The sequence below is a fragment of the Pyrus communis genome, chromosome 8 (genome assembly GCF_041283825.1).
Source record: "Pyrus communis isolate YQ-2024b chromosome 8, ASM4128382v1, whole genome shotgun sequence".
NCBI classification, from domain to species: Eukaryota; Viridiplantae; Streptophyta; class Magnoliopsida; order Rosales; family Rosaceae; genus Pyrus; species Pyrus communis.
In genome coordinates, this window is record NC_142572.1 from 18,801,059 (window position 1) to 18,817,259 (window position 16,201).

General features: G+C 33.6%; 1 protein-coding gene across 1 annotated transcript; it reads left to right on the plus strand.

Moving 5' to 3' along the window:
- The first annotated feature begins 10,322 nt into the window (after positions 1-10,322).
- On the plus strand, positions 10,323-12,605 carry LOC137718666 (1-aminocyclopropane-1-carboxylate synthase 8-like). The gene is made up of 4 exons (XM_068458216.2): positions 10,323-10,463; positions 10,871-11,002; positions 11,147-11,307; positions 11,604-12,605. Exons 1-4 carry the CDS (start codon positions 10,323-10,325, stop codon positions 12,550-12,552), a joined length of 1,383 nt encoding a protein of 460 aa, XP_068314317.2. The 3' UTR covers positions 12,553-12,605.
- Positions 12,606-16,201: the final 3,596 nt, after the last annotated feature.

The window sequence follows — 16,201 nt, forward strand, 5'->3', positions numbered from 1 at the left end:
AGGGCGGATGAAGTAAACTTCTACAAGGAACCAACGAAAGATACACTTCAATTTTACAAGGAAATGGAAGAAGTGGAAACAAGTAAGATATGCTTTAATTTTTTTAGTAAATTTGTTGTTAAATGGTTTTCAAGTTTAATTCTTCTTGCTACTAATATGTTTTCTTTGTTTATAATGTAGGCTTGACACAAGCTCAATCTTCTACAAGTTCAATGCCTCCTCCAAAAGCTTCAACATCTCAAACTTGAAGAATTGATCGATGAATTTTACTTTTGGAAGTTTAGTTTCAATTTTCATTTGGTTTGAAAGTTTAACATCTATTTGGATTGTTAACTTCTATTTTGTTTTGGTTCGTAACTTCTATTTGGATTGTAAGCTTAATCTTCATCATAAATCTTGATGCATCATTTGAATTATTGTGTGTGTGAATTGTGAATGATGAATAATGGATGAATTTAGGCTACAATGTATAAGATAAAGGTACAATAAAAGAGTTTTTCCCTTGAATTGGGTTAAAAAAGCAAAAACATATTTTGTCACAAAACAAAGTGGCAATTACCATTGTCATACCATGTCAACTGAACTATTTGGCAATACCGAACTTCAATATACTGAAAGTTTGGTATGGTAATGGTAATAGATTTTGCCAAACTGAAAATTTGGTATGGTAAATGGTACGGTAACTGTACCGAACCCACCCTACTACCATCACATGATAGAAACCACTCTATACAAGAAAATTTCTCCATCCACTCTAGACTCCTAATTGTAATATTTGATAAACTTTGAAGGCCCAAGCATCATCCACCACTAATATCAACTATATTATCCCAACTTAACCACCTATTACTAGGTGTTGAGTTTTATTACAAAAGGTATTGTTGATATTAGGGTGGAAACTCTTATATATTAGTTGTATATTAATATTATTTTGTTATATAACCGATTTGGGATCCTATTCTCCAATGCGACCCCTCATGAGTGGCTCCACACAAGGTCACAAGGGAAACCAATTCCCACATCAGGAACTGGTCAAGTAATTATACCAAAATTGAAGCCAATCTTTTCGAGAGCCTGGTCGGCCGGTGTTCAGTTTTTGGAGTCAACGCCAATCTTTTTGAAGGCCAATCATTCAGTTGCCTTAAGTTGGAGCTAGCACATCTTTCCAAAAGCCCAACTCCAGGAAGCATGTTCGACCCTAGTAACTCAGGCTCAGGACGTGTCGAGAGAATAATCTACTCTAATACCATTATAAACTTTATAAGCCCAAGCATGGTCCACCATTATTATTCATATTGCTTCAACTTAACCACCTATTACTAGGTGTAAAGTTTTATCACAAAATGCATCAGTGATATTAAAAGTGAAAATTCCCAAATATTAATTGGTACATTACTATTTGATATGACCGATGTGAGATCTTATTCTCCAACAACATTTCTACACGTACTATCACGAGATGTCATAAACTATCCTATACAAGTTTCCCTTCCATCTGGTTCCAACCTCATTCTGACTCCTTTTTTTTGGAAAAACGCCATTTTTTTTCACACTCAACTATCACATCACAAGACGCAACGTACCGTATAAAAAATTTTCTCCATCTGATTCCAACCTATTTTCAAGCACACAACGTACGTACGTTACTCAAATGTCATTTTTCCACAACTCTCTTTCCAAGCACACACTGCCACATTGGAGCTAGCCTTAGAAATACATGGTCTTTCCTTCCATTTAGGGTTAAAACACACAACACGCATGGGCCGGCCGGCATGGTTTTGACTGAAGATGAAGACTCAAAGAGCTTGCCCATGACAGAAGATCATTGACTTGAGCGGAGACCAAGTGTGCATGCAATTCATTGCCTGCATGCTACATCTTTGCATCTCTCTCAAATAAATGAAAGGACTAACCGACCAAGCCTAACCTAATCCATGTAAGCTTCAAAGTTTGCGGAGCCTCCAAGTAGCCTTAGAATTTATAACAAAATGGAGGAGAGTACAAAGTAGCTCAAAGATTGTTGGCAATTTCCACACTCGATGGCTTCTTAGTTTAGTAATTTTTCCCATTTGGCTAAAGACAAGTAGAAAACCGTCCACATTTCTTACTGTAAAAGTGCTTGTAATAAAAGCCATATGTAGAATTTGATCATACAAGGCGAGACGTACCACACGCATGCTCCATGATTATATATTTTCGGCAAGAAAAGCCTGCAATACACGTGGGTCAAAAGAGAAATGTCTTCTAACTCTCTAAAAATTTATCAGACAAGCTTCCCATAATTTTCTTGCTTACTTGCAGAAACATCCGACAATGGTACAAACCATATGAAAATGTCCACAGAAGTAGCAGCTTAAAATCGTTATCTCCTTGGAGTTTGCATTTTACTTTTTGACTTCGAACTCCATACGGCTCAAGTGCAGTCACATCCAAATCGCTACCTCCACTGCTTCTGTACTTCATTCCAAACCCAAGTTGATAATTTTGTGCTCTTGAGATAATAAACTTGGTACATGAAATATACGCACGAAATACAACTTCTACATACTTTCTTATATTTTTAATATCAAACGTTACGTACTATTATACGTCTAAAGTCTTTGCTTATGGTGATCATAAGTACAAAACACATCTTGTATTCTTTCACCATATCTATATGTGTCTAAAATGATCATCATCATCAGTTTCAGTATTTTGAAGCTCCAAATCTTTGTATATAAATATGAAAACATATTCTACTTTTGTACAATTTCATTCTTCCCACTGCTATAGCTCATTTTCTGAAATAAGTGATTCATCTTTCCTGCAAGTTACAATTTGACATATATGCAGAAATCTCATAAAAGCATATAAAAAAAAACCATGCACATTTGTGTTATCATTGTGAGAAATGTAGGAATACCTACAAAACACATCATGTACATGTTCTTTCGTATACTCTTAATCAAACAACTAAAAAATTAGTATGCTCTTAATCAAACAACTAAAAAACTAGTATACGTATAAAGTCCTTGTCTACGATGAGTCGATGACCTGAACCTTTTTCTACTTATATTACCAATTATTTGGGTCATTTCTAATAATTTTCTAATAATTAAGTGCTAATTAGCAGACGTAACTGCATGAAAAATCTTGCTAATTAAGATAAACAAATTGGCTTGTTTAATCTACGAAATGAGTTACGAGAGAGGTCGAGAAAGATCACAAGATATATAAGATGAAAGTGTGTGTGTGTGTGTGTATATATATGCTGCATCTGCATGAGGGCATATCAGTGAGAGTAACGTGGGAGCCATGCTGGTTGTCACTGAGCATATATTGGGGTCTTTTCTGAGTATACGTCCAAACTCACACAAATTTCGGTCAGAGCTTTTAGACAAAGGACCTCTATCATCTTGTACTACAAAACCACGTGCCCCCTATCCTTTCACTCCTCTCTTTTACCCACTTATTATATCCCTGTTTCTCTGTTTCCCTCACACACATATGCTATATTCCCCCATAATTTGAAACTAGTTGCTACCTTAATGTGGTTGAATCGAACACCTTAAGGACATTATCAATGGATAAGCCAAGTTGCTGGCCCAAAATAATGGAAAAAACTTTGTTACTAGGGGCCACTGGACCGCACTCGTCACAATCAGGTTTCGCCAAGTATATTCCTACGGGCATTCTACAAAACCATCTTTATTTGGAGAGAATTTTCGATGTTACCATCATATTGTCACATAGTGTTATCAGTTTGTTTATGTTATTTATGATGCGCATGTACATAATTTTATTAATAGTATACCAAGAACGTTAATATAAGAGACAAATTAATAACATCATGTGACAGTGTAACAATATAAGCTAAATATTGTACTTAAGACACTAACTTATATTACTCACATTTATTGTTACACAAATTAAAAACAATGAGTGTATATGAATCCATGACTTCTTTTGCCACAAACCTTTCAAGGCACATAATCTTCCAGGGTTGGAATTGAGCAGAGTGACTTCTGTTAGTAAATTTTTCTATTATATCTGTAGACCCAAATTGAAATGGGTAAAACTAAAGTACTACTTGTCACCATCAAATGTGCCGTTCGGTAGGAATGGGGAAGAAGCATCGTAATAGGTAAAGAACAACTTTGTTAATTAGAAAGCATTCAACTGACAAATTCCGAAAGGTGCGTACGTAATAATTTTTGTTTAAGTATCACAAGCACAACTCACGCAGAGTAATATTATATTCGTGTTATAATAAGGATGAATGACATAATTAATATGTTCCAATTCTAGATTATATTAATAAAAAAAATTATGGTAATATATATATATATATATGTATATATAAGTGAAACAATAATGCTACATGCCTATGTACGAGATTCACAAATAAAATTGCTCAACATACTATAAACACTTTATATATTTTTAAAGCGACTACAATACGCAGTGGTAGAACCAGTATGGGATCATTGGTTGTCCTTGACCATAATAACCTCAAAAACCCCATGTATATTTGTTTGTATATATAATATAGTATAGGGTAAAGTATCGATTTAGTCCTTGAACTATCATCTCAGTGAAAATTAGGTCTCTGAATTATTTTTTTCGGTAAAATAAGTCCCTAAAATCATTAAAATTTGCTAATTTCATCCCTACTATTATATTCAAAGCTATTTTATCCAATTTTTCATCAACTTAAGTCACTTGACACACTTTAGAGTATAATAACGTTATTTTCTCGCCTATAAACCCTTAACATTTAATATGAGTTGCGAACCTAACGTCTAATTTACCCTCCAAAGTTAACTCCATACACTATTTCTTTATGAAAAATTACCAATCTACCCTCCAATGTGTATCACATGCAAGTAACGTGACTTAAATTAACGAAAAATTGAATATAGTAGCTTCGAATCTAATATTGGGATGTAATTGACAAATTTTTATAATTTGAAGACTGATTTTTCTGAAGAAAAAAAAATAGTTTAGAGATCTAATTTTCACTCAGATGATAATTCAGGGACTAAATTGGAAATTCACCCTATTGTATATGAATTTATAAACAGTTAAGGCAAATTAAATTATAACATTCTCTTCCTACTTCTTCTATTTTCTTCTATCATATTTGTCTTCCTTTTCTTTTTTCTTGTATGAAATACTTCAGTTGAAAAGCCTTAACAATTCTCAACATTACTCCATAGTATCCTGCATCAACCCTTGACAAGCCTCTATAAATAATAGTAGTTGTTGATATATGTTAGGCATAAACTTTCAGTATATATTGACAAGTGCCTAGTAGGTGCTTGAAGGCCATTCAGTGAAGCTTTTTGGTTGATATTATGACCTCATTATTTGAAAATCCTAACTACGCCACTGATAATGCGTTAATTAAAATTCAATCATTATCTAACAATTAGATATAATTATATGAATACCTATATTTTATACAATCACCATTTAGTCATCGAGATGATAATTGTATTAAATAACTAAATTACTAAATTAAAGTAAATTGCACATTGAAAAAAAATCTCTCAAGTAGTCAAAGACAAACTCATATCCCTGTCGTGCGAAGTGAGAGCACGACTTTGGCCTCTCAAGAAAAACAAGAGAAAAACGCACTTCTAAAGAAATTAGAAATATAAATAAAATTCAAGTACAATCAACTTCCCAAGGTCTCATCCAGCAGAAACTGGGTTTTTGGCATTTTACAAAACCGCGTTAATTTATCACTATCTAGTTCGTTTTCAGGCAGCTCAGCATGATGGTTACTATTTCAAAAATTAAATTAATTTCCTAGATGAATAATTAAATTTTTTTTTTTTTGGGTATGTGGTCAATTTAAATAAAATATAAATATTAAACTCACGAGTTGTAGTTTTAGATTATTTTGCTAAGACGGAATGTGGAAAATAATTGCAGAATCAAGAACAAATCTTGCAATTGAGCTGTACATCACTCTATAACGCGTGTGATGATGCTAAACAAAACAAGCTTAATTGGATGGAAAATAAACCACACACCAACCCCTTTCCGTCACTGCCCTTTATTCACTTGTTTTAAATAATCAATCTAGCTAATCTGCTGCTTTTTGTTGTATTAGTGTTGGGAAAATCAGACGTATAACTTTTCTGCAAGTCAAAATTAAATTTGCACTTAAATATTTAGGTTAAAACAAAAGCCATCGGAGAAAAGGTTGAAATATAGCTAAAAACAGATCCAAATAAAGTAATTCACTTGGTTTTTGCTCCTAATTCGCTAGTTCATCTCCTCCCTTGGTTGATTCAATCACGAGACTAACTAGTCGAAGAGTGGAAGTGCTATGGTTTTTTTTTTTTTTTTTTTTTTTTGGAACAAAAGAAGTGCTATTGTTTAAAAACAGGAAAATAATTAGCATCTTATTGTAAGGAAGTCACTTAACATTAAGATGTTAACAGATTGTTTTGTGTTGTTGTTGTTGTTGCATTTTTTTTTTTTTTTGAAAAGGAACCAGTTGATGGTTTCGTTACGTCAATTTCCCATTCTAGATGCCAGAAGGACTTACAGAGACATTTCAACCTCCTTAACCACCATTGTATAATCACCAGCGTCAGAAATAGAACATAAAAATTGACAGACGGTTGATGATATGAAATCATGCAAATGTAAGAATAAATAGATTTCCTAATGAAGGATCGGGCACGTGTGAATTTGAATCTCTATGATCATTACCGATAGCTATATAAGTCAATCCTTAAAACGAATAAGCAAGCAGTGGCAGCTAGCTAGCTCTATAAATAAATTAATTAATTAGTAGTGTTTAGTTGAGATATAGGATAAGACTTCAGTTGGTTCTCAGAAACTCATCCAGAATACAAGGCCAGTCGTATTTTTTAAAAGGAACTTTAACGAAAAGCTCCCAGTACTGTTTATTTTAACGAAAAATCATATTTTTATATTAAAAGGTCAATTCTGATATTATTCACTTTACTTTTTATTTTGTCTTTATCGTTAAAAACTCAAAATTTTCAAAACATTTTCATTAGTTTTCTTTTTTTTTAAATGGGTGTCGGAGTTTCCGAGAAGGGTCAAAGATTCGTTACCAATTAACACTAACTCTAATACTATCGTTAACTTAATCAGTTATATGGTCCAATATAAAGTGAGAAGGATTAAAAGGTGAAACATTCAAAATACCAAAAATTGTCCTTCAAGAATTCTTAAAATTACAATTGAACCATAAGAATTTAAAGTAATTCACCACATTTTAATTTTGAATGAATTTTAAATTTAAAACTTTAATTAAAAAAAATATAAAATAGTTATTTAAAAAAAAAATTAAAAGACATAATCTAATATAAAAAGACCAATTGCCACACGCAAGAGGCTAGTGGTCGAATAAGTGTGGGGCTGATTTTATGCACACACAAAAAAAAATACCGATGCGATTGATTGAAAAAGTATTTATTATACAAGAAATTTAACTTTACGAGATTTTTAAGGTGAGAGATAATGCTTTAAAACTGAGAAGGGAGAAGGCAATCGAAAATGGCTAAGTGACTAAGATGAACAACTTACATGAAATAAATTTATTAGACTAAACCCGATTTAATAAGCATTGTCATTTGAATTTTTTTATACACAATGATACATTATTAGACTAAATATCACGTTACAGTAAACATGTTCCATAAGATAGGACCCATATATCATTTGGATTTGACCATGATACTGATAGCCCATTTCCGAACCCTACACACTTTCTAGTGAGATTCTCATTTCTCATCAACAAGACAAGTAGGCAACAATATCAGCAATAAGGAGATGACCATGGACCACCCGAGGTCCGAATTGAAAACCCAACACGTGGCAACAGTCCTCAACCAGAAACTTTTCTCTAGCATTTGTGCACCTATGGACCACCTAGATAGGTTGTGCTAACCTTTGGATATAATGGCTGTATGGAGAAAATATTGATCATGGGGGTTGCTGGCATGGCATCATATGTCAAGCTTTGCAGAGTGCTCTCTATCTCTCTGAGAAATGAAAACAAAGAGAACTCACAAGCAAGTCCCAAATGTTCCCAAATTGGGTGACCAGATTTGAGGGTCTGCGGAAGTAGAATAGACTTCATGGGTTCCATGATTGACTACAACTACTTAGGACACTGTAAATAACAGTAATATTTCACAACCTCTTCTCCAAAGGTGCAATCATGCAAATATATCAATTTTTCTTTTTCTAGGTTACGAAATACCAAACCGACTTATATGTAACATGGGGCGTGACAATTTTTTTTTTTATATTATGTTATTTGATATTCTACACTACTTTCATAAATTTCTAGGGTTAGTTATGTTATTTGATATTTTACCCTATTCAGATTTATAATAAGATAATTCAAACTCAGATGTAAAGTAACATACATTATTATAGCCAGTAAACATACATCTGCATCTTTGGGAGATATTTGAGTTTAATAAAAAAATAGAATCATACTTATTATCACTTCAAAAAGACAAATCTTGCTCATAAGAAATATAAATAAGGCATTGATTTAAATAGTATGTTTTTGAAACAACACAACATTGCAAATTTGAGTTCGAATCCCCCCCTCGTGCAATTTAGTTTAAAGTATAAAAGCATATCCAAGAATTACTATAACATTTTGCTCATTTAGTTAGTAAACAATGCAAAATTCAGCTAGCTTATTTACCTTGCATTTCAAGCAATATTTTCTGTTTTAACGAACTTTGAATGTATGAACTGAAAACATAACTTTACTCCTACCGCAAAACTTAACGTGGTTACATATCCCTACCATAAGACACTTGATTGTATATTATAAAATTGAAAACTAAAAAACTTGGTTAACTAGAAGTCGATGACGCAAAAGACATTGGTAATTGAAAATAGAGGGATGTTCGCTTTCAGACCAAGAGAGATGACGGTAGCGTGTCGGTGCTTCACTGGAAGTCAGAGTTGAGTGCCTTCTCTCTTGGACATCCAATAATTCCAGAGATTTTTCAGTGTGATGAGAACACGAGTAGTATACCATGTATTATAATACAAATTGTAAGATATGTGTGTTAAAAAGTTAATAACTTAAAAAATAAAAATTTTCACTACTTATATAAAAACACATAATGTGCCACTCGTATTCTGATCACAATGAAAAATTTCTCTCCATAACTCTATCCACCTATAACAACAACTAAAAATATATTATTTAATTAATTAAACAATATGTAAAAAATTGCAGCAAAAGGTACCAGTTATGCGTAGTCATTATTCTCTTCATTTGTATGTAATTTAGCTGCATGAATATGAATTAGTATGAGCTATTTTCTTGATCTCTCATCTTCTTCTACTTTTCTTAAAAAAAAAAAATGAAATACTCGTTCAAAAAAAAAAAAAAAAATTACCAAAAAGATGGATAAGAATTTTAGTTTGCGTTTAAATAAGATGGATTTGTAACAATTTTGTATATGTTATATTTACGGGTGCAAGTGTACGAAAATTTTATAATGCTCAGGTATATATGGGATGAAACAGTAAATTAGATAATTAAATTTACAAAATTAAATTTTTGCAGTTTTAATTTGACAGAAAATACTTGTGCATTTTATATACTTTTTTTAAGCCCGAAATTATGATTCGGTACCAAACCCTAGTATAATATAAGAATCTATGCTTATATCTCGGAAGCAGCACTTCTAAATGACACATTAACACTTAGCTGGAGCTGTTGTATACACAAATTAATTATAAATGGATATCAGTACGTACGTGCAAAATTTTAATAATAATGTCAATAACCATAAAGCGACTTGTACTTATAATTATACCTAATTAACAAAAAATGCTAGTACTTATAGTATGATTACTAATTATAAATGTTTTATATTATGAGAAGTGTTATTAGCACTAAAAAAGTCTCATTCTACACTCCTCACAAATATATTTTTCTTTCAAAATATAAAAAGTTTGGAGTGTAGAATGAGATTTTTGGAGTGCCAATAACAATTCCCTATATTATTCTCATCTAAAAATATGTATATAATATGTAAACACTGGTCAAAGAATCATCACCGTCAATTCATTATTCATAGTGTCGGACTAGTGTCTTTCCCGTTTGTTCCCTCCTGTATCCTGAGCCTCTTGAGGCTCCCTATTTATATGCATGCAGCGTTCTATTTTCCACAAAGCAAACCCTCCTTCCTTACGGACCAAGTCGACCAACTTCTCTACTCTCTCTCTCTCTCTCTCTCAAAGCTTTTTAAGAAAAGGTTCTTGTCATTTCACAAGTACTTAATCAGAGGCAAGCTAGCTTGGTTGAACTGAAAATGTTGTCAAAGAAAGCAAGTTGTGACTCGCATGGCCAAGACTCATCCTACTTCTTGGGATGGCAGGAATACGAGAAGAACCCTTATGATCAAGTTCAAAATCCAAATGGTATCATTCAGATGGGACTTGCAGAGAATCAGGTGAGAATCAGTCATAATGAAAATTTAGTCTATTATCACTACTAAAGTCCATCAGGATTAGTTGATTTAAGTCCAAGGTTCGAAACTCTCTAATGTAACGAAAAGAAAGAGATACTACATCCTACCTAACTTACTTTGTCACAAAATATTTTGAAAAGATCTCATGGCGCGGTCAAGCCTCAAGCTATCATGATAAGAAATAATAATGTAATCAATTAGATGGTCCATCGTTGTTCAAAGTGACAATCTCTAAGTTGGTTGGTGATTTTGCGTACGTGTGCATGGTCTTATACCTGTTTATATAATTTTTAATTAATTTTTACAATTAGTTTAGTGTTAATATTTTGTACATGCTTTGGTCTCTACTTCCGGTAACATGCTTATTAATATGTACCTACCTTATGCAGCTTTCATTTGACCTTATTGAGTCATGGCTTGCAAGCAATCCCGATGCACTGGAGTTGAAAAGAAATGGAGAATCTGTTTTCAAAGAGTTGGCTCTCTTTCAAGACTACAACGGCTTCCCTGCTTTCAAGAATGTACGTAATTACTTCTAAATGTAAACATTTAGAAATTTTTTGATCGTGGATATATATATACACACACATGTATATACTTATGTGTGTATGTAAGTATACGAATATATATATATTTTCTGAACTAATACGCACTTGTATATACAGGAGATGGTAGATTTCATGGCAAGCATGAGAGGAAACAAAGTAAAATTTGATCCTAACAAGCTTGTGCTCACCGCCGGTTCAACTTCTGCCAACGAGACTCTTATGTTTTGCCTTGCTGATCGTGGCGACGCCTTCCTCCTCCCGATTCCATACTACCCAGGGTATTGATCATAATCTTTGTGCGCTACATTATGTTTACATCCAGACGTATTGTTCTTCCTAATTATTCTCGAGGACTTTTGTATGCACAGTTACATATAAACTTTTCTCTCACGACATGCATGCATGTAAAACTCACCACACAATAGTGATCAATCTGACGGATATATGTGAGTTTCGCATGCATAAATAATCGGTGCATACAATGATTTTCCCCCACATATAATTCTTAATTAGTACTTATATTTTGTTTGACAATATAACTCAACTATTGTTTTTGATCACTTCTTTTTGGCAGGTTTGATAGAGATCTGAAGTGGCGTACCGAAGCAGAAATTGTTCCAATAAAATGCACAAGTGCAAATGGATACAAAATCACTGAGACTGCATTGGAAGAAGCCTACCAACAAGCCCAAAAATTCAACCTAAAAGTTAAAGGAGTATTGGTCACAAATCCTTCAAACCCTTTAGGCACAACAATGACTCGACTTGAACTCAATCACCTCATAGACTTTGCCATTGAAAAAGAAATACACATAATAAGCGACGAAATATACTCGGGCACCGTCTTCAACTCCCCAAGTTTTGTAAGCATTGCAGAAGCTCTAACTGAGAGAAACCTAGAAGATGCCGAAGTATGGAATCGTTGTCACATTGTGTACAGCCTCTCTAAGGATCTGGGGCTGCCAGGTTTTCGAGTAGGCATGATTTACTCCAACAATCAAGCCGTTGTGTCTGCAGCTACAAAGATGTCAAGCTTCGGACTTGTCTCTGCACAAACTCAGTACACGCTTTCCCAAATGCTCAAAGACAAGAAATTTACCGCCAACTACATGGAGGAGAATCAAAAGAGGCTTGAAAGAAGGAAGGAGATGCTTGTTTGTGGGCTCAAAGGTGCAGGTATTAGGTGTTTGGAAAGCAATGCTGGGTTGTTTTGCTGGGTGGACATGAGGCACCTTTTGCAGTCCAACACTTTTGAAGCTGAAAAGAAGCTTTGGAAGAAAGTGGTTTGTGAATTCGGATTGAATATCTCTCCCGGTTCTTCTTGCCATTGCTCTGAACCCGGTTGGTTCAGAATGTGCTTTGCAAACATGTCAGAAGAAACCCTAATGGTTGCAATGCAACGTATCAAGGCCCTCGTTGAATCCACCATCGTTCCTCAGCAAACAGGACTGTCTAAATCCAGGTGGTTAAAGAACAAGTGGGTTTTCCAATTGGCTTCATACGAGCAGGAACCAGACCGTTAATTAATTACCTAATCCTGTGTGACATATTGAATTTATTTGTTTTGCTGATTAAGGTAGAGATAATCGGGTGATGCTTGCAGATTATGTTTTCATCACCATAAAATGTTAGTTAATTATTGTATTTATTCATTCATTGTATTTTGTGTGGTAATTTTTACCAGTAAGAATGATGGTCCATGGCATATATTATTGTAACAAAATAAAAATGTTGTGGTCTCGTGTGCGCATTTACAAATGTGAGATGAATACTATACTTTTTCCTTGGAAAAACCCTCTGTTTTGGGCTTACCTAGGCCCGATGGATGTTGTTGCTCGATTGGACAAAGAAAGCCTTGCCGGTCATATTCCAGCCGAAAAACACCCGAGTCATTAGTCATACAATTTGTTTTGGTATGTATTGAAGGAATTGAACTTGTCACTGTATTGCTTGAAGGCATCTTCGAATACATGCAAAACAATTTTCCCTAAACTCTAAACCCTTAGCATCTCCAGCAACTTCCATTCACTAGTGATGGGCCGATTTTATACTATATATTCTTCTCTACTTTTGGTATATTTTATTTTAATAAAATTTTGATGTTTTGTTATGTATTTTTAATGTAGGACATGCAAACTTGTTTTGAGCATAAAGTATTCAAACGGTGGAATTTTTGAGTGATTCCAATTGGAGCGGGTTCGTGAATTTGTCAAGAAGGTTGCATCAAAATTTCATAATTTTATCCCTAAGCATCTGATTGTGGCGAATTAATTTATGCCAGCGTGCAGTGCTGACAGATTGGGTTGCAGAGCTTATTTGCGACTTTAGGGCTAGAAGATGAAGGATTTTGGACTTGGGCTCTTCTTGCAACTTAAAGAGGAGGTCCTAATCTTTAATTGTAGTTGTTTTGGGCCTGTTTTGGAATCCTGAAGGTCTAAAAACGTGACTATTTCTATGCTGGGCAGATTTCCTAGTCAGAATAGGAATGTAATTCATAGTTATCCTTTTATTATTTTATTTCCTAGTTTTTAGAAAACTTTTTATATGAGGGTTTTAATTTGGAGTAGTATAAATAAGGCTTTTTAGCCATTAGGGTTTGGGGGGACGCAACATTGGGAAAAGACACATTATTTTGGAGAACTTCAGACTTTTTACCTACAAGGTGTTTTCAATCATTTTTCTAGTTAATATATTTTCTTTAGTTTTCATTATGATTGTTCGTAAGTTCGTAACTAATCCTTTTGCTAGGGCAAAGTCATGAGCCTTAGCATGAATATACGATTTTTTTAATTTGTTTATGCATGGATGCATGCTTGCTTTGAATTATAATCACCGCGATTAAACTATCTAATTGTCTTAGTGATTCACGACCATTAGGGTTTTTAGACAAGTAATTTGATGCAATTTCTGTTGGAATATCACCCTGAAATTGAAGAGGGCTTCTTGTGACTAGTAATTGTTAGTTCACTTAAGGCGAACATCACAATCTTAAAGGTCGCATGGTTTTTCAAAGGGTTTTCACAAAACTTAATGAGTCTTACATGTTTATATTTGATTTGAACATCGCAGACGGGTTGCATGTTAGATATACGTTTCGCTTGAACATCATGAGAAAAATATGCATTAGGAAAACCTAACCTTCAAAGCATGTATGTGGAAATTCATAAGTAAATGATAGAGTTGCATAAGATTGTAACGGTGATGGCTAAACTCTAGAATTTCTCGAAATTGATTTTAATTTAAAAAACATTTTTCTTCTTTGCTGCTACTGTTTCCAAACTTTCAAATTTCTTTTATTGTTAATTTAATCTCTTCAAATTCATAAATCTCAAATATTTGATAAAATCTGTTTTAATAATTAATTAAGAGTTGATTTAATTACAAAGTATTCATTCAATCTCTATGGAAAACAATCTTGCTTGAGCTGCTATACTACGATAATCTTGTACTCTTGCAAGTATTTTTAAATATTTTTATCCTTACTTTTGTACTTGGTAAAAAATTCTGTCAACTAGCCTCGGTGGAAATTAGAGTCTAATTAACCGGTGTTGCATGCATACGGAGTACGGGCACGACAATACAGTGATATGAATTTTTTTTAGAAATTAAACAAATAGTGCAAGAATACGACAACGAAATAGCTAACATACAGGTTCATGAATTTGCATCCACTCTGTCGAGTAAAAAACTCCACATGAGGATACGGTCTGTTGAACACAAATTATCATGAGAGATTCAGATTAACTAGTACTAAACTGAAATGAACCAATTAAAATAGCTAATGCTCGGAACAAAAGAAAATTGATACCCATTTATCTGCTTTGTAACCCTGTTCTTTTAATCCATGAAAAACGAAATTGGAACAATTGTCTTTTAATTTTGTCCTAATTGGAGCTTTGTCTACAAAGTGCAATTTCGAGGTTTCCAAAACAAGTTATTTTGTGGTAAATAGATTCAGTGAATTTGCATGTTTTACCTTTACAGAGTGATTCACTGAATAAAAGATAAACCTCCATTCCATTTGATAAACAATGAGTTTTTTTTTTCATCGAACAAATCAAAGTGTAGTCTAGTCCTGCAGGGTGCATTCAATTGAGATGTTCACAGATTTTAATTTTTTAAGGGTTATTATACAAAAAGTCTAAGAGATTTGTATGATCAATAGAAGTGGTGTCTGAGATTAAAAATCAATAGAAATGGTCCATGAGATTGTCCACCATCCATGATTTTGGTTCTTCCGTTAAAAACGATTTTGAGCAATTTTCAAAGCTTTGTAATTCAATCGTTTTTTAAACCAAATCGACCCATAATATATCAAAATGAAGATAGAAAAGTGTAGAATAAGATTATACCTATTTTGAAGTCCAATGGTTGCCAGAGATGGTAGGAAAATAGCCTGAAAAGTGACTGGTCCGCGAGAAAACTTGAAAAACTCGCCGGAAACTGGGTAAACTTTAAATTTTCATAACTTCTTCAATACTTAACGAAATCAAGTGATTCAAAAACGAAAATTATACTTCTCGAGGAGATAAAGAGAATGGTTCTTTTTTGAAGGTTAACTCACCGTGGTTTGGCTAGAAAACTGCTCGAAAGTGGATAACTCGAAAATGGTTAGCCACTTTCGAACCGTTTTCCGACCAAACCATGGTGAGTTAGCCTTCGAAAAAGGTAATATTCTCTTCGTGTCGTCAAGAAGTATTATTTTCGTTTTTGAATCACTCGATTTGGTTGAGTATTGAAGAAGTTATGAACGTTTAAAGTTTACCCAGTTTTCGGCGAGTTTTCCAGTTTTTCAGCTGACCAGTCACCTTTCAGGCTATTTTCCGGTCATCTCCGTCAACCTTTGGGCTTCCAAATAGATATAATCTTATTCTACACTTTCCTATCTTCATTTTGATATATTATGGGTCGAATTTGGTTAAGAAACAATTGAGTTACAAAGTTTTGAAAATTGCTCAAAATTGTTTTTAACGGAATGACCAAAATTATGGATGGTGGACAATCTCAGGGACCATTTCTATTGATTTTTAATCTCAGTGATCATTTCTATTGATCATACAAATCTCAAAGACCATTTTACATAATAACCCTTTTTTTTTAATAAAGTTAGGAGTATCCGATATTGCAAGGGTGGATAGAATACGAAAAGAACCCTTATGACCAAGATAAAAA